At 43.8% G+C, this 20,038-nt stretch overlaps 1 protein-coding gene and 1 long non-coding RNA gene across 3 annotated transcripts in view; both read right to left on the reverse strand.

The window, feature by feature from the left end:
* Positions 1-502: 502 nt before the first annotated feature.
* LOC139037764 (uncharacterized) lies at positions 503-12,210 on the reverse strand. The gene is made up of 3 exons (XR_011490652.1): positions 7,007-12,210; positions 5,360-5,418; positions 503-4,954 (listed from the first exon to the last, which is right to left on the reverse strand). It is a non-coding gene; the product is annotated as an uncharacterized lncRNA (long non-coding RNA).
* Positions 12,211-15,932: 3,722 nt separating this feature from the next.
* Positions 15,933-20,038, reverse strand: part of GLT1D1 (glycosyltransferase 1 domain containing 1) — a 111,841-nt gene continuing 107,735 nt past the window's right edge. For both annotated transcript variants that reach the window (XM_070475073.1, XM_070475072.1), the window contains one exon: positions 15,933-17,863. In XM_070475073.1, coding sequence (XP_070331174.1) covers positions 17,702-17,863 — 162 coding nt within the window. In that variant the 3' untranslated portion in view covers positions 15,933-17,701. The remainder of the gene's footprint in view (positions 17,864-20,038) is intronic.

Genomic DNA, 20,038 nt, shown 5'->3' on the forward strand with positions numbered 1-20,038 from the left:
TACATATATATGTGCGTGTATATATATACACGCACATATATATGTGTGTATATATGGTTTATATATATATATATAAACATCATGTATTTTATAAACAAGATATATTTGGTTGGTCCAATGGTTCATTCCAATTTTTCCATAACATCTTATGGGAAAACTTGAATGAACTTTTTAACAATCCAATATTTTATGTATAATTGTAGATAATTTGGGGCTTCCCTTGTGGCTCAGCTGGTAAAGAATCTGCCTGCAATGCCGGAGACCTGGGTTCAATCCCTGGGTTGGGAAGATTCCCCTGGAGAAGGAAAAGGCTACTCACTCCAGTATTCTGGCCTGGAGAATTCCATGGACTGTTTAGTCCATGGGGTCGCAAAGAGTCAGACCCAACTGAGCAACTTTCACTTTCACATAGGTAATTTTATTCTTAACTATAAACAATTTTTATTACAATCAATAAAATACATAAAAATTATTTTTGTGTATTTGGTTATGTATAAGTAATTATAGATACTATTTTATCTTTAATATAGGTCATTATAAATTATAATCAATAAAACTAAGTTAATTTTATTTTTATAGTTCATTTTGTTATTTTCTTTATGCATTCATAAATACATATTTATAATTTTGTAAATAATTATAAAGTTAGAAAATAATTTACAAATCAAAACAAATTCATTAAATATATATTCACATATGGATTTAGATAAATATTTAAATATGCATATATTCAAACTACATATAGACTTAGTGCTAGCTACAGGATGACATCATTAGAGTCTTATTTTGGTGAAACATTCTCCATGCTCCATGCTGCACTATATGTGCATATATTTATGTACATATATTTATATATGGATCTTCCCAGGTAGCACAGTGATAAAGAATCTGCCTACCAATTCAGGAGACACATGAGACATGGGTTTGATCCCTGGGTCAGAAAGATCCCCTAGAGGAGGGCAGAGCAACTCACTCCAGTATTTTTACACACATATATATAACCAAATAGTCCTAAAGAAAGTTTACACCCATTACACTTCCAGGATAAGCACTCAAGAATTTGATGATTTTTAAAGTGCTCACATCTCTAGCCAGAGCTTTGATGTTCTCCTTTCTTCCGTGGCACCCGCCTCCCAATTCCATGAGGCAGCTAACAAGTGCTCTGATTGATCTCACGGGACTTGATGTCAAACAGCCCCACTCTCCACCCTTTCCCAGAGCTGTCCTCCTAGCCACGCTGTGGCCTGCTGCCTAAATAACCCACATTCACAGTGGCTGCATGTGTCTATGAAGGAGGCTACTGCCCTGCATAAATGCAGAAGTGTGCCATGCACATTGCATTCTATAAACAGTGAGGCCCTGCCTTGGATTATATATGCTGCTGTTAAGTCGCTTCAGTCATGTCTGACTCTGTGCGACCCCATAGACAGCAGCTCATCAGGCTCCCCCATCCCTGGGATTCTCCAGGCAAGAACACTGGAGTAGGTTGCCATATATATAAGTGGTCTTAAATTGGCTAAAAAATGATATGTGCTGGTAAAACAGGCTGAATCAGGCTCCCAGGAGGTATGTTCACCTGGAAACTAGGAACATGATTCTGTTGGACAAAGCATCTCTGCAAATGTAAATAAGATGAGGATCTCAAGATGAGATCACCCTGGATAAAGGTGAGGGGGAAATCCAAGAGTGAATGTCCTTTTAGAAGAGAGAAAAGAAGACATAGTGTATCAGTTCAAGTGCCACGGTAAAATACAAAATGGGGTGGCTTACACGATGGACCTTTATTTTCAAGGTTCTGGAGCCTGGGAGTCCAAGATGAAGGAGACACCAAGATTGGTCTCTAGCGAGACCCATCTTCTGGCTTACACACGGTTTCCTTGCTGTGTCCTCAGGCGGCCTTTCCTCTGATCATGTGGGAGCAAAAGAGGTCTCTGATATTTCCTCTGGCTTCTGCTCCTCCTCCCCTACTGTGTCCCCTCCTCCTTCATCTTTCATTCTGGTCCTACTGGAGTAGGGACCCGTTCCAATGATTCTATTTATTCGTAACTCTCTCCCTAGAGGCCTTATCTATGAAAGGACTTCACCCGTGGCTCAGCGGTAGAGAACCCACCTGCCAATGCAGGAGGCACAAGAGACTCAGGTTCAATCCCTGGGTCAGGGAGATGCCCTGGAGGAGGAAATGGCAACCCACTCCAGTATTCTTGTCTGGAGAATCCCATGGAGAGAGGAGCCTGGCGGGCTGCAGTCCGTGGGGTTGCAGAGAGTTGGATGCAGTTGAAGCAACTGAGCACACACACAAAAGCCTTATCTTTGAATACAGTCACATTCAGAGCTGTGGCTTCAACATACGGATTTGATACATTTCAGTTCCTAACATCCAGACAAACAGAGGGTGTCCTGTGAAGCAAGAGGCAGAGACTGAAGTGATGCTGCTAAAAGCCAAGCAATGCCAGGAGCCGCAAAGGCTGGACCCAGCTTTGTGCTTTTCAGTTTGACCTTTTGGGGTCCTGTACCAATGATTCTGCAGCCACCCAAGCAGCCTCATTCAGCAATAGCACTCAGGTAGTTACAAGAATGCCATTTCCATTCAACCCAAACTAAGGTAAGCAAAACAGAGAATTTATTTTAAAGATAAGAGGTGTCCCTTTAAAACAAAGGACAAGAAATACAGCCTGAACAACCAAATTCTGGTAATTGAATTCTTTAAAACTCTTTCTCTCTCCCTTTCATTTCACTTTCTGCTCTTTTCTGTAACATTTGTTGCAGTTTTCTCTCTTTCCAGCTCAAAATTCTCAGAGAAAGATTGATTGCCTATCTTGGACTGAATGTTCATTCCTAGGCCAGCTAAGCACAGCCAGCGTTAAGAGACTCTGTGTGTGTGTGTGTATGTGTGCGTGTGTGTGTAATAGATTAGGAGTCAGACATGTTACAAGTTTCAATATTTAGATATTAAAAATAATTTTTGCCAAAGTGCAACGCAAATGATTTAGAGAAGCCAACCACTATACCTACCATGTGACATGATCCTATTTTATAACTTTTAGAATTTTATTGATGCACAGACATCAGTTTCTCATGTCCTTTAAACTGGTTTTGATTTCCCACTGGTTCCCTCACTAATGTGTTAAATGAAACCTGACATAGTCTCATTCGTAGATTTATGTTTTCAACACCTTGAAAATTCTATTTGTGATATTACCCGTGCCCGTGGATTGGAGGTCACAAGAGTAGGACAATTATTAGAGAGTTGTGAAGATGGAGAGTGGGTAACTGCAAAACACCCATCTCAGTACAAATTCACCTGCATGTGTTGGGTCATCACAAATAAATGTAAGAAAGGAAACCCCAACAGAGAGAGCAAAGAGATGAGGTGGCACTTCCCTGGTGTTCCAGTGTTAAGAATTTGCCTGCCAATGCAGGGAGCATGGGTTCGATCCCTCATCTGGGGAGATCCCACATGCTGAAGAGCAACTCAGCCCGTGCGGCACAGCTACTGTGTCCTTACAGCCTAGAGCCGTGCTTCGCAACAAGAGAAGTCATCATAGTGAGAAACCGAAGCACTGCAAGTAGGGAGTAGCCCCACTTGCCTCAACTAGAGGAAGGCCACGTGCAACAGTGGAGACCCAACACATCCAAAAAGAAATAAATAATTTTTTAAAAGATGCAAAAAAAAAAAAAAAAAGATATGAGGTGACACCTGGGGAATTCTTTCTCATTACCTGCACAGGCGGGCCCAATAGCAGGGACCTGACTTTACTCTGATGGCTGAAAGCTGTCATTCACCCTCTGATTCTACAAAGACAAAGTCACTGGCCACTGATCTTCAACACACCCTGAAAGGAATTCAGAGCGGAAGTCAGGAAGGAGGCCCTCTGTCCTCTGGGAGATAATAGCAGAACATGCCTTCAGATATTTAGACCTTTTCAGGAGAAGATTTTATAAGCCAAATTTTTTACATCTTCTAATACTTAGAAAAGCACCAAAATCATTAATAGAGAGTAGGGAGAGACAATTTGGGAGCTTGGGATGAACATATATACACCACTAAATGTGAAATGTTGCAGGAAGGGGGACCCCCTTCCAGGACCTGAAACTGGGCCCTTTTCTAATACTCAGAAATGAATTGTCTGAGGAGACACATGTGCTGACAAAGCAAGAGATTTTATTGGGAAAGGGCACCCGGGTGGAGAGCAGTGGGGTAAGGGAACCCAGGAGAACTGCTCTGTCACATGGCTTGTAGTCCCAGGTTTTATGGTGATGGGATTAAAACTAATCCTAACTGGTTGTCTTTAGCCAATCATTCTGACTCAGAGTCCTTCATGGTGGCGCATGCCTCGTTCAGCCAAGATGGATGCCAGAGAGAAGGATTCTGGGAGGTGGTCAGACATGCGGTGTCTCCTTTTGACCTTTCCCAAACTCTTCCGGTTGGTTCCATGTTCCTCACCAGGACCTCCTGTCGTAAAACAGCTCATGCAAATAGTTACTATGGTGCCGGGCCAGGGTGGGCGGTTTCAGTCAGTGTGCTTCCTCTTAACAACTCCCCACTAAGAGACTTCATACTCAAGATACTTCTTGGGAATTGAGGCGAAGGTCTCTTTTTTTCTATAACTTCTTCCTGCTGTGCATGGGCGTAGGCCTGCCTAGCAGAGCAGAAGTCTCTGTCTACCTGATCTAAGTGAAGGTATTTTTTGTCTGAAACCAGCATTCACCCTTGTAATAACAGCGATTTAGTTTGAAACTGTTGGCTCCTCTCAGAGATGAAATAGACAGGGGTCAAACAGGAGACCTAACAGGATGGTCATCACTGGTCCCCAGAAACAGAAGGCAACATTTGGGGTGAGGGCTGCAGAGTCGGTAACTTTGATGGGTTGGTGGTGAGGCAACAGAGCTGTGCTCCGGGAATCTTGTGCTCAGCCTGAAGTTACCATCCTCCACCTAGGTGGGGGCCCCAGCTCTGTAAAAGAACTCAAAGATATTGTTATGCATGTTTTTTTAATAGGAACCAGGACGCTGTCTCAAGGCTGTACCACCATTTGATTGTTTCTCCTCTGTTTCTGTATCCCCTCCCTTCCCTGATTAGCAATTGTTTGAATCCACCCTTTGGAACTCAGGGAAGGTCAAGGAGGCTGAATGAAGCCTATATCCTGCAGACAAGAAATGCAGAACACAGAACAGATCTGTACTCCATAGCCCCACAGAAACCTGCTCGGTTTTAATTTAGGGAACTAGGCAACTATAACTGTGATAACTTCATGTCAAAATGGGGCATAGGACTGCCTTAGTTTGGAGAATAGACACTGAATAAGAAGTATTCCTGAGTTCCAAGTCCTAGATCTGATGGTTGAAAGCTGTCACTCACCCTCTGATTCTACAAAGACAAAGTCGCTGGCCTCAGCAGCCATTGATCTTCAACACACCCTGAAAGGAATTCAGAGCAGAAGTCAGGAAGGAGGCCCTCTGTGCTCTGGAAAATACTGGCAGAACATGCCTTCAGATAATTAGACCTTTTCAGGAGATTTTCTAAGCCCAGTTTTTTACATCTTCTCATACTTAGAAAAGCACCAAAATCATTAACAGAGAGTAGGGAGGGATAAATTGGGAGCTTGGGATGAACATAAACACACTACTAAATATAAAATAGGTAACCAACAAGGACCCACTGTATAGCCCAGGGAACTGCACTCAATATGTAAAAGCCTGTAAGGGGAATGAATCTGAAAATGAATATATACACATATCACTGAATCACTTTGCTGTACATCTGAAACTAACACCACATTGTAAATCAACTGTGTTCCAGGGCTTCCCTGATGGTCCAGTGGTTGAGACATCCCACATGTCGAAACTAAAGATTCTGTGTGCTGCAACTAAGACCCGCAGCAGGCAAATAAATAATTAAAATAAATATTTTTTAAAAAACTATAGTCCAATTAAAAAAAAATCATTAATGGAGGTTTCTGCTCCTCATAACTGGCCAAAATGTGGGCTTAATGCACATATCCCCTTCACCAGCTCCCTCTGCCTCCTGATGGGCCCTGGTGCTTCCTGTGTGGTCCTCAGGGCACAATGACCCCCTCCTCCTGGCAGCAGTGAGTCTATTTTGAATGGCAGCTGATTTGTTGCCTTGCTACACCTCCAATTTTCAAGGCTCAGGTGACCCAAGTCCTCATCTGTTTTCTTTCTAATCTGATCATTAAAGCACAGGCATCATGCCTTGAGTCCTTCAGAACTTTGCTTCTGATAACTGTCTAGACCTTCTGTTTTGAACCAACAGAACCTTTCTGTCTCTCTCAAAAACCTCTGCTTTGCAATTCAAAAGCCTTGGTTTTCAAGACTCTTGTTCTCTCTCCCTCTGGAAAGTCCAAAGGCTTCTTAACAACTCAACGCCAAGAATCTGACTCTTTTGTATCTGAACCTGCTCTGGCAACGCCTACCCAAATACAATAAGCTCAAAATGGTCTAATTTTCACAAAGAATTAATGTAAGTGTGTACCTGTATGGGTGCGTGCAAAAAATATATGCTTAGTTAATATATTGGTATAGTATTCTGCCACCACAAAGTAGGAAAAATTTTGAATAAAGGCAATATCGTAGTTTATGAGAACAATTGTTTTCAGGCTGCTAAAAACATTCTAAAAACAATAAAGTCTTATTATATTTAAGACCTAGGCTTCCCAGATGGCATTAGTGGTAAAGAACCTGCCTGCCAGTGCAGGAGACATAAGAGACGTGGGTTGGATCCCTGGGTTGGGAAGATCCCCCTGGAGGAGGGCATGGCAACCCACTCCAGTATGCTTGCCTAGAGAATCCCAAGGACAGAGGAGCCTGATGGGCAACAGTCCATAGAGTTGCAAAGAATCAGACACAGCTGAAGGAACTCAGCATGCTTTCACACATATTTAAGACCTATTGATCAAAATTCTATCTCGGTTCTACTGATCAACAAAGAACAATACTCCTAACTGTGTGATTCATTCAAAATAAACATATTGATACTAAAACTTACATGAGGGAAAACCTCTCTTTCCTCTACTCTGTTGGTTCAGTGGCTGGAATACTGCAAATCTGACAAAAGACAGATGAATAGGAGAAACAAGTTTATTCACATGCATATGAAGGCTCACAGAAGTGAAAATCCTACAGAGGCAGAGACTAACATACAATTTCTACAAAGGGCAAGATATATGTGGAGACGTGAAAAGACAAAATGATCTTTGGTATCCTCAGCCTGCAGCGGCTAGAAGCAAGGCTCGGATTCCCAGCCAGAGACAGAGGCCAGGTCACACAGCGAGAGCACCAGATCCTAGCCACTAGACCAGTGGTCAATGACAAGGGCCCTGGCCTTTCAGCTCTGCGGAGAATTTCCACAAGGATGGAAAGTAGAGAAGCAAGTATTCATTAGGAAGAAAAGAGCATAGGATGTGTTAGACTCCGAGGGAGAGTCCCTGAGTCGTGTTTAAATCACTTATACAGGGCATTTCTTCTGGTTTCCTTTGGCCAATCATTTTGATTTGCCTGATTCACGGTCCATTTTTGGTATCTCTCCAGATCCTCCCATGTGTGTGCATGCATCTCTTAGCCAAGATGGATTCTACTGCAAAGGCCTATGGGTAGCCTGGCATTAGTTAGCGTCACTCCCCTTTGACCTTCAAGGAGACTTTCTGCACACGTGTTGTCAGTGAAGTCTCCTGACTTCAAGAATGAGAAACATGTGATCTGGGCAGGGTCTAGCCTTCTCTTAATTGTTCTGGTATTCTCGTCTTGGAGTTTCAGTCCACAAGGATTGAATCTCCAATTGCTTTACCCTGGAATGGCAGGTGGGCATCTACCTCCTCAAATGGAAAAGGGATTTGAGATTCTAAGGGCAATCAGTTGTGGGACGATAAACAGATAGGGAAACTAATGGAAGATGAATGTTACTTAGTAAAGTTTGTTTGTCTGATGGCTCAGATGGTAAAGAAACTGCCTGAAAGATAGGAGACATGGTTTTAATTCCTGGGTTGGGAAGATCCCCTGGAGATGGAAATGGCAACCCACTCCAGTATTCTTGCCTGGGAAAATTCCATGGACTAGGGAGCCTGGCGGGCTGTAGCTGATGGGGTTACAGAGTTGGACACAACTTTGCCACGTTCAGTCACTCATCTTGGCACCGACTTTGGTTCAAAATAATCTGTATGACCAAGAGGCATATTTGGGTGTCACATACTCTGATCCTTTTCAGTTCCCTTTGACTTGGGGTGAACAGTTGTCTAGTTCATGTGCAAACTAAATTCCTTAGAGTCTAGCTGACAACTAAGTGCATGGGATAAGGAGACAATCGCACATAGGGTTGGTGAGAGAGAGACAAGGAGAGAATGAGAGAGAGAATATGAGACAGAGAGAGAGAGAGAATGTGGGAGGGTGGGGAACAAGAGAGAATGAGAGAGATGAGAAAACAGCCTAAGCAGCCCCCTGAGTCTGCTTCCTGGCTCCATCTCTTTCCACCCCCATGACTCAGAACCAGTTTCAGAGCCTCAGTTTCCTCATCCGTTAAGTCATGGGGTTGGTGTGAGGATCAAGACACTGCAGATAAGGCACTGTCAAAAAAGAAGCAAATCCTGAGTTAGTAAAGAGAGATTTTATTGGAGTGGATTTGTGAGGATTTCTTGCAATAGAGAGGACTCTCTGACAATAAAATTTGCAAGCATCTCCTGTGTTTTGCAAAGTGGACTTTTTTTATTAAATCTAGGAAGAGGAAACAAGGCTTAGAAAGAGCCGGGTATGGGGAAGTGGGATGTGTGGGAGATGTCTGTGTCCTGAAAGTAGGCTTTTGGGGGTGGGGGTGGAGGGCTGTGATGGATGAGCTCTCTGCTGCTTCCAACTAAGGCTGGACCAGAACCTGAGGAAGGAGAGGTGCATGGGAAGTGGGGGGAGTAGGCAATCTGTGAGTTCATGTAAGCCATGTGGGGAAGTCGTTTGCAGTAAACCATTTCCCTGAACATAAACGTGGGGAATGCATTTCTTAACGTTCGCTGTTTTCCAGGAACACAGAGCTCCAGGTAAAGTTCAAGGTCATCAGCATTGAGCACCCTGCCCGTCACACAGAGTCCAATTAATGTTTGTGATAACTGACAAAATTGGAGTAACGACACTATTTTAAGTTATAAACACAGATGCTTTTTCAATCACATTGTGTATTATCATTTTTTATGTGCCCACGGAGCCTCTAAACTCATTTAGACACTGGGAGAGACAGGATAGGAAAGGAACAATACAACAGAGAAGAGCAAATCTGACTCCATGTTGGATCTATTCCTTTAGCTCTAACTCTTGTGCTCTTCTGCCTGGGCTAAGTCATGCTGGCCCTGCACCTTTTGTAAAAGAATGTTCCCTAGAGCCTGAAATATACAGGAGAGCCCTTCTCAAGGCTCTGACCTTTAAAGGTATAAAACTTTTCCATCCATACAGAGATAAAATGTTTCAGAACAGAGAATAATGTCTGTCTTGTTAGACTTTTATAGGAACATGATAACCTGACCTACATGGACAGCTGCAAGAACAAAAGATTCCTGCACCAAGAAGTTTGCAACAGCCAGCCACACCCTCTCCCCTTCTAGTATCAAAGAATTCTAACTTCAGGAAGGCGGTTCTTTGGGACACTCACCCACCATCTTCTCAATCTGCTGGTTTTTTAAATGAAGTCGCTATCTTTTGCCCCAGCATCACCCCTCTTGATATACTGACCTGTTGTACAGTGAGCAATATGAGCCTAGACTCTGTAATACAGAGAAGAAACCCTTCTTAGCAAGCAGAAATCTAAAAAATCTTTAGACTCTGTGAGTTGTTTTTCCAACTGTTTCTAAAATGGGGGAATTTGCACCAAATACCAAGTCGGAAAGCTAGTCTCCTAGTGTTACTTGGTTCCTCATGCTCTGCCTTCTTGCAAATGCCTGGTTATTAACCTTTCTGATCTGGAGGAAATACTTAGCATATTTTTATATTAGATGCTAAAGAAGAAAATCCACTTTAAATGAAGCATGACTCTCCTAATAGCTGGGGCTTTCTAAAGATTGTAGAAAGAGTTCGAAGGCTTCTACTGAGAATGGCACCATGAAGTTTTTTTTTTTTCCTCTAAGAAGAAAGATTTTGTAATTTAGCAGAATTATGTAATTTGGAGGGAAGATATTTCTTTCAGCCTGGATTTTTAAGGACTACTAATGAGTCTGAAGAAAGAAGTAGATTGTAAAAAATCTGTTTAAAATAGATTGTGGCCACAGATAAAGATGAAGTCATTTTTATTTTTTTCAAATTGACACCCTCCCCTCAACAGACTTTTTTTTGTATTCATTTTTAGCAGAAGTTCCTTTAGAGCCTAATATAATTCTCTTGGCAATTACCTGTAGTGCCTTGGTTGGGGTTTTCATCCTAACTTTGGAGGCATAACTGCCTTATGGATCATATTCTCACAGACTTTTATCTGATCCCTTCCTGAGTGTTGGCTGCATGTTCATTGACTGTTGTAATCATCCATCCATGTCTGTGTGAATGATTGAGCTAGGAAGTGACCCCTCTGATAAGGGTAAGGAGTATTCATTATGGTATCCATACCAGAGAGTAGTGTCTGTCTCAACTGCTATAAGAAATACTGGCTGAGGGGATTCCCCTGGCAGTCCAGTGATTAAGGCTCCATGCTTCCAACGCAGTGGATATGGTTTTGATTCCTGGTTCTGTAACTAAGATCCCACATGCCACGATTGACATGGCCAAAAAGTTTTTTTTTTTTTAATTTTAAAAAAGAAAGAAATACTGACCAAAGATATGGAAACCACTTGAGTGTCCATCTATAGACAAATGGATAAAGACATGATACACATATGCAATGGACTTCAGTTCAGTTCAATTCAGTCACTCAGTCGTGTCCGACTCTTTGCGACCCCATGAATCGAAGCATGCCAGGCCTCCCTGTCCATCACTAACTCATGCAATGGACTGCTCCTGCTGCTGCTAAGTCGCTTCAATCGTGTCCAACTCTGTGCGACCCCATAGACGACAGCCCACCAGGCTCTACCATCCCTGGGATTCTCCAGGCAAGAACACTGGAATGGGTTGCCATTTCCTTCTCCAATGCATGAAAGTGAAAAGTGAAAGTGAAATCACTCAGTTGCGTCCAATGCTTCGCGACCCCATGGACTGCAGCCTACCAGGCTCCTTCATCCATGGGATTTTCCAAGCAAGAGTACCGGAGTGGGTCGCCATTGCCTTCTCCTATGCAATGGACTACTACTCTCTAAAAGAATGAAACGTTGCCGTTGGCAACAACATGGATGGACTTGGAGGGCATCAGGCTAAGCAAAATAAGTCAGAGAAAGACAAATACTGCATGATATCTTATTTTTTAGTCCAAATTTTTGTTTTGTCTCAGTCAAACTGACTCATGGATCATTTCAGAAACTATTTCTATTTCCCAAGGCCTTCCAATATGAGCATTGCCATGCTTTCTCATTTAAGGGGAACCAGGAGAACAACCAGTGGAAAGACTGGGATTACATATCGAGTCAATACATTTCATTTTATTATGTCTTCCAGAACTGTGTCTTGCCTGACACAAAGACACATTGTAGGAGATTCAGATGGAGACTCTTGTACTCAGGGTTTGAGGTGATAATCGATATATGGCCCCAGCTGAGGGTTTGTATACAAATGAGATCTTGGGAAGAAAAGGTGAACTGTGTTGGGATGGCCTTCAAAGCTCAACCGAAACCTTGTGGGAAACACTTTCCTTGGCATTAAAAGGTCTTCAGTGATTAGTAAGACCACAGAATTTAAAACCAGTTTTTCACAATGGCTACTGTACTGCAAGCTGTCCCAAACAGGCATTTTCCCCTCCTCTCTCTATTTATTTATTGTTTAATATTTATTTGGCTGTGTCGAGTCTTAGTTATGGCACACAGGATCTTCAGCGCAAAGTGCAGTATTTTTCATTGCAGGCTGTGGGTTTCTCTGTAAATATGGTGCACAGGGTCAGTAGTTGCAGCGCATGAGCTTTTGCCCCCTGGCATGTGGGATCTTTGTTCCTCCACCAGAGATTGAACTTGTGCCCCTGCACTGGAAGATGGATTTTTAAAAATTTTTATTTATTTTTAATTGAAGGATAATTGCTTTACAATATGATGTTGGTTTCTGCCATACATCAGCATGAATCAGCCATAGGTAACACATGACCCCTCACTCGTAAACTCCCCTCCCACTTCCCACTCCATCCCATCCCACCTCCCTAAGTTGTCACAGAGCACTGGTTTGAGCTCTGAGCCATGCAGCAATTTCCCATTGGCTATCTATTTTAAATATGGTAGTGTATATGTTCCCATGTGAGTCTCTCCTTTCGTCCCACCCTCTCCTCCTCCCCCAAACTCCTCCCCCAAACTCCCGTCCATAGGTCTGTTCTCTACGTCTGCATCTCCATTGTGCTAAGTCGATTCAGTTGTGTCTAACTGTGCGAACCCATGGACTGTAGCCCGCCAGATTCCTCTGTCCATGGGATTATCTAGGCAAGAATACTGGAGTGGGTTGGCGTGCCCTCCTCCAGGGGATCTTCCCGAGCCAGGGATGAAACCCACGTCTTTTATGTCTCCTGCATTGGCAGGTGGGTTCTTTACCACTTGCGTCACTTGGGATGCCCATTTGCTGCCCTTCAAATAGGTTAATCAGTGCCATCTTTCTAGATGGAAGGTGGATTCTTAACCACTGCACCACCAGGGAAGTCCCTCTTTCTTTTTAAAAAACTTTAAATATTTCACTCCACTCTCATCTTGTTTTCTGGTTCCATAGAAGTCAGATATAATTCTTATAAACTTTTTCCTCTCTATATAAGTGGGGGTTTTTCCCCCTATGACTTCTTTCAAGGTTTCTTTTCTTTATTTTTGACCTTCTGTAGTTTGAATGTATTAAGCTTACATGTGTATTTTTCTGGCATTTATCTTTCTTGATGATTTCTGAGTTTACTGAATCTGTGGTTTGGTGTCTGACCTTGATCTTGGAGAACTATCGGAGTTATTGTTTCAAATATTTCTTCCGTTTCTCTCTTTTCCTTCTGGCATTCTCATTATGCATGTTACACTTTTTGAAATTGTCCCATAGCTCTAGGATAGTCTGCTCTGGTTGTTCATCCCCTTCTCTTTTGATTGTAGATCATTGTTTTATTTTGTTTTGTTTTTAACTTTATTTAGTTATTTGGCTGCCCTGAGTCTTAGTTGCAGCGTGTGGGTTCTAGTCCCGGAACCAGGATCGAACCTGAACCCCCTACATTGGGAGCACAGAGTCTTAGTCATTGGACAACCAGGGAAGTCTCAATAGTAGACCCTTGGTTTTTACCTGGGCACACAGTTGCTGGGAGAAAAGACTGCAATGCTAAGCTCCCCTTAAAATGGGATGTGGGCATAGTATAATTAGAAACAGGAATTTTCCTGACAGGGAAGAGATAAATCTTTGCTCCCACTTTCCATCTTCCTGCAGCTTGGAATTCAGGCATGATGGCAGTGCTTGGGCAGCCACCTTACACCATGGGGGTGGAAATGAACACCTACTGAGGATGGAAGGTCCCTGACCCTGGGAAGCACAATCTGAGCTGAACTACTCTCTTTACTTGATAGATAAAAATATATTTCTCTTCTGCTTAAGCCACTATTATTTTGGATTTTCTGTCAGTCATACCCAAATGTTAATTCTAAATAATACCCTTCCACTCCACATACCCAGGATAGAGTTGGCCCCTCTTAATGATGGTTCCACATTCAACATGTTTAAATGTCAACACAGTGTAAGTCAGCTAAAAAGTGAAATAGCAAACCTTGCAGAAGATGCAATATTTTCCTGAAATGGATGAAATGGATGCTGGAAAATTACCTAAAACCCAGGAAAAGGAGGCTCTGGCAGGATGGAACCAGGTAATGAGTGACTTAAGGATGATGACAGGGCAGGCATTGCAAAAGAAAACCACAACATCAAAGGAAGAAAAGAAGCTCAGAGGAATATTGATGAAGTCCCAGTGGATGGGTTTTGTTTATTTGTTTGTGTGAAATATTTCTTGGCACTGCGCTGAGAGTTTCAATTCTATCTGCAGAAATAAATCTTAGTAAACATTAGACAAATGTACTCTATGTTCTTAATGTTGAGATTCAGTTTTTGAATACAAAGTCACAAACACCATTTACTTCGATGGTCCTTGTTTTCCCTGAAATTCTGGTCCATATTCAAGCGGATGTTTTCAGTCAGTCCTTGTCCCTTGTGGTTGCACATTGGATCAGGGAAACTTCGGGCCTGGGTGCTTCCGTCCTCAAGACTCTGATGTAATCAGTCTGAGAGGCAGCCCAAGCATCAAGAGTTTTCCAAGTGAAACAAGGGGACTTCTCTGGTGGTCCAGTGGTTAAGAATTTGCCTGCCAATGCAGGGGACACAGGTTCGATCCCTGCCCTGGAAAGATTCCACATTCTGCAGGGCAACTAAGCCCATGCGTTGCAACTACTGAGCCTGTGCTCTAGAGCCTGGAAGCCACAGCTACTGAAGCCCGCATGCCCTAGCATCTGTGCTCCGCAATAAGAGAAGCCATCACAATGAGAAGCCCACACTCTGCAACTAGAGAAAAGCCTGTGCAGCAAGAGCCAAAAATAAATAAATGAAATTACTTTAAAAAATTAAATTAAATTAAAAATAAAAGCTGAAGCTGGGGAACTGCTGCTTTTACTACCTGGCCTCCCTGGTGAGGGCTGGCTTTGGCTGGGGAGGACTTCCTGTGTGTCATTCCCACATCAGGCTCCTGACTCTCCAAGAGGAGACCGGATCAGAAAGGGGAAGGGAGGTGGGAGGGTGGGGTATGGGAGATGCACGTGAAAGGGGGAGGGGAGAGAGGTGGGAGGAGGAAGAGGACCAGAGCTGGCTCTCTCCATCTCCTAACAGGTTGCAATTAACGAAGTGCAAGGTCAAGCACTAGGAAACTTCTAGGGAAGAGTTGATGCAGCTGTGCCAAGTATAGTTACTGAAGATGACACAGAAATGTAACGAACACTTGAAGCCACGTGCTGGCTGAGAGTACAAAGGATTTCCAAATCCCATCCCTAACTGACAGTGTGTGTGAGTGTGTGAGTCACTCTGTCGTGCTCCTCTGTCCACAGCATTCCTCAGGCAAGAACACTGGAGTGAGTGGCCATTGCCTTCTCAGGGGATCTTTCTGACCCAGGGATCGAACCCAGTCTCCTGCATTGCAGGCGGACTCTTTAGCATCTGAGCCACAGTAAGGGAAGCCATCAGAACAGAGACCAGCTAGTGGCACATTCCAGTTTGAAGGGTGCTCAAGGCACCGTGTGGACCACCCATTCCCATCTGCATGGAGAGCCTGCACAGTCTGCCTTTGGAAACCTGAAGATACCTGATGAACCTTTCAGATCAAAACAAAGCTATCCTATTTAAGCTCATTGCAAAAGTGTGGGGAAGGGGTGTGGAGGGCTCTTCTGGCAGAAGCGGTGAGCGCCAGCCAGCTCATCACACCGATTGCAAGTCAGGTACGAGCAGTGCCTCTTTGCTAAAGAACTGTGCTAAAGCACTGTGCTGCGTTAAATGCAATTTCCCTCTGTGTGTGAAGGTTACAGTATCTTAGTTCTATCTGGAAATTGACTCATTGAGTCATCCAAACCTGTACATCAGCAAATTGGAAACAATATGCAAAATGTTTAAACATAAAGTTAACGGAGTATGAAACTGAGAGCATCCAGAACATTTAAAGAAAAGCATTCTTTTTACGTCTATACTTTGGTATTAAAATAGCAACTGCATCTTAAACCCCTCTTAATGAGATGCGTCAGTGGATTAATATCTGCTTTTAAAGTGCAGGAACTGGAGGGTGGGGTGGGTCTGGTTCTTGCCGAACCAGGCTCACAAAAGGAACACACAGGGACTCTTGCTGGACAGCGGATGGTGACACTTTATTCATTTAAAAACATGCCCTTCTCCAAAGGGCATGAGGCATGTGTGTATGTTTCTATAAAGAGGTGGATGAACAACAACGCTGAGGTTCAGTAGAGCCAAGCACATATAATATCATTCAACCAGGATGAGAGCAGAGACTCCCAGTGACCAGTATTTTATCAACAGCAGCATCCCTGGTCAGTGCCCACGACAACACTTGGCCTTTTCTTAGGTTAACATCACTGATTCCAGATTCAGATGGATCTGTCCACTAGGGGTTTGGACTCTGTTTCTCCCTTCCTCTCTTCTCTATGGCCATAGGGAAGCCCCAACTCTTGTGACCCTCAGATGCCACCAAAAAAAAAAAAAAGGAGGAGGATGGTGATGGGTATTTTTAGAGAATCCTGGGCATGAGGAGCAGGTTTACCAGATAACTGCCTTTGGGAAGGTACTCTGTTGTGAGATTGAGGCGTATAATTAAACTGGAAATGACATGGGACAGAATCTATAAATATGCTGTTCTCATCTCCATGTCATCAGCACCAGAGTTTAAGGTGTTCAGTCAGAGCCTTCCTCTTTTAGGTTTGGCTGTTTATTAAACAGGATGGTTGGAAAGAAAAAAGCCCAAGATGTTCGAAGTTTGAAGCAAAGATGGCATGGGTCTTCCTGCCCCCTCCAGGGTCTGCAGGCATCAGAACAAGCCCTAAGGAAACACTTTCTTGGATGGACTCAGATCTGGCTTCCTCTCCTCCTTTGGATCCTGTGGCTTCCAACTTTACACAAGAAACGGGGCGTGTCACCCCCAGTCATCACGGAATGTCCACTGGAAAGAGGGGGTTTCAGGATCCAACAGAGGCAAATGCCGCCACTGAGGAAAAGAAGCACTGGGTTTGGGGGTGCCCCTGGTGTGGTCAGTGATGGCGACATTTGGTTAAACTAGCCCCGTGCTGGATGAGGTCACTGGGACCCACATGCCGGTCCTGAGATGGGCTGGAGGCTGGTGACTTCATCTCCACTCACTGCTGGGTCTCTGAGGCTGACTGCATGATGCTGAACCCAGAGTCAGTCCCAGCATCTTGCAGGCCATGGGTGATGCGGCCTTAGTGCCAACTGATTTTCCACCCCAATTTGACCAGAGGTAGGTGGAGCCTAGAGGGTGGGGGAGTGGGGGTGGTGCTGCCTGCTTATCTAGAGAGGTCCGGGCTATCTTACAGTTACACGACTGATTACACACAGCCCTGCTTCCGGTGTTCAGGGAAGCAAACCTGCAGGGCCTGGGGGCGCAGCCAGACATCTGTCAGCCCCAGATTGGCTACAGGGTCTGTACCATGTCAAAAATCGCTGCCAGGAGCCTCTCAGCCGACGTGTCAGATGTTTACTTTTGCTCCTTGAGCAGGCAGGGATGGGCTACAGGTCATCAGAAGACAGGAGAGCGATGTCTACCCTGTGAGGGCTTACAAAATAAGTCCTTGTTGTCCCTAGGAACGTCCTAAAGCAGCTACTCCAACTCTCTCCCTGACTCCCCTTAAAACCAGTGGCCCTGCCCCCACCCCAGTGAGGACTGCATCTCCATGAGGTATGATCCAGAAGCACATCTGGGATGTTACTTGGAAGCAGAAAGGTTTTGGATGAATTGTCTTATGACTGATAGATCTACGATTCCAGTGAACCAGGCTTGGTTTGTACTGGCCAGGCCCCCCACCCAGAGCTCTGTGCAAGGGTATCCGCCCACGGCTGAGCATCTCACAGCATCAGACAGGTACTCTTAGTCCCCAGTGTTTCTCTCCAGTGTCCTGACCAGCTGCCTGTAGGTCTGTCTCTCCTCCTGCCATGAATGATACTTTCTCACGTACTCCCTTCCGTTGGCCACGATTTTTTTTTCTAATGCCGGATCGCTCACCAGTCTCTTTGCCAGATGAACAAACTCCTGCAAAGAAGGAGGTGGAGGAGAAAGAGAGGTAAGTAATTGGTGAAACGGGGGATGCAAACACATCTGAAAGCCCAGATCGGCCTTTGCTCCTGGTCCCTCTTGCCCACCTCCCTTATTCTGGAAAAAAAAAATAGCCCTTCAGAGGGATGCAAGTTAGTGCAAACATTGGGACTGAGTAAGAAATTACATACACAAACCACGCACACACACACACACACACACACACACACACGCTAGGGTGAACATCGTAGAAAAATACTGGAGCCATCAATTATGCTTCCTCCACCTTTCTTTTCTCGATTGCCCAAACTTGCTGTTTCTTATAGTAACTGAGTCCTTACAGTGACTCTTAGATCCACAATTTCTCCCCTCCTTTGTACTCAGCTGGGAGATGAAGTCAGGTCTTACTCCAGGATCTGAGCTCCTATATTGTAGACAATGGTACCTCTGCCCAGTTTTGTTTTCTCGTTATATTCCTTCATCTTTCCTGGGCACAGAGGATGTCTTCAAATCATGGACATCATCTGACGGAGTGGAAAAGGTCAGGCTTCTACTGGCACAGATCTGGGTGCAAATCCTCTTTGAAACACGTAACTTAGCTATGCAGCTTTGGGCAAGCTAGTTAACCTCTCTGAGTCCCACGCTGATCATCTCCCAAAGGGCAGTGGGCACTTGACAGATAAGCCCTGCCCTGCTCCTGACTCCATAGGGGAGAAGGGATTTAACCAGGTTCAATTTTCTAGACTTTGCTTCTGGTGCTTGGCTTCAGAGCAAGGAAGTCTACATGGCTCTATGTTAACCCATACTTTTTGTAGACACTGATGCAATGAAAAAGTGGCCACCTCCTTTAATAATTAAAAATAATTTTTTTTTGTTTGGAGTTCACTGTGAGCAGGTGGGATCTTAGTTCCCTGATCAGGGATCAAACCTGTACTCCCTGGATTTGAAGTACAGAGTCTTAACCAGTGGACTGCCAGAGAAGTCCCCAAGTGCACGCTTGCTTGTTTCAGTTGTGTCTGACTCTTTGCAACCCCATGGACTGTAGCCCACCAGGCTCCTCTGTCCATGTCCAGGCAAGAATACTGAAGTGGGTTGCCATTCCCTTCTCCAGGGGATCTTCCCAACCCAGGGATTGAACCCAGGTCTTCTGCTTTGCAGGCAGATTCTTTACCACCTGAGTGACCAAAGAAGCCCAAAATAAAGTAAGACTGCCAGAGAAATCCCAAAGTGGCCACTTTTTAATAAGGATTTAAAGGGTTTAAGGGTTAAGAGGCTAATCAAAACCCTTCATAATTGGAAAGAATTAGAATTGTTTTGATTGCTAAAGAGTATTCAGAGAAAGGAAGGGAATATGCATTATTTATTATGCTTGCACATAAGTCAAAGCAGTGCTCATAAGCCAGGAGGCCTGCATTTAAATTCATACCCTACCATTTTCTGGTTGGGTTGGTTGTTTTTTTTGACACTGAGATGCATGAGCTATTTGTATATTTTGGAGAATAATCCCTTGTCAGTTAAAGAAAGTGAAAGTGAAACCAATTCTTTGCAACCCCATGGACTGTAACCCACCAGATTCCTCCATCCATGGGATTTTCCAGGCAAGAATACTGGAGTGGGTTGCCATTTCCTTCTCCAGGAGATCTTCCTGACCTAGGGATTGAACCTGGGTCTCCCACATGGTGCAGACACTTTACCATCTGCACCATCAGTTAACTTGCTTGCAAATATTTTCTCCCATTCAGAGAGTTGTCTTTTCATCTTATGGCTTCCTTTGCTGTGCAAAAATCTTTAAGTTTAATTTGGTCCCATTTGTTTAATTTTTTTTTTTAATTTTCGTTACTCTAGGAGGTGGGTCAAAAAAAGATCTTGCTGTGATTTATGTCCAAGAGGAGATGGATAAAGAAGATGTGGTACGTATATACAATGGAATATTACTCGGCCCTAAAAAGGAACAAAATTGTGCCATTTGCAGAGATGTGGATGGACCCAGAGGTTATCATACAGAATGAAGTAAGTCAGAAAGAGAAAAACAAGTATCATATAATATAATGTGTATGTGGAATCTAGAAAAATTATACAGATGAACCTATCTGCAAAGCAGGAACAGAGTCACAGATGTTCAGGACAAATGTATGGATACCAAGTTGGGGAAGAGGGGTGGGATAAATTGGG

Source organism: Odocoileus virginianus, chromosome 12 (genome assembly GCF_023699985.2).
Source record: "Odocoileus virginianus isolate 20LAN1187 ecotype Illinois chromosome 12, Ovbor_1.2, whole genome shotgun sequence".
NCBI lineage: Eukaryota > Metazoa > Chordata > Mammalia > Artiodactyla > Cervidae > Odocoileus > Odocoileus virginianus.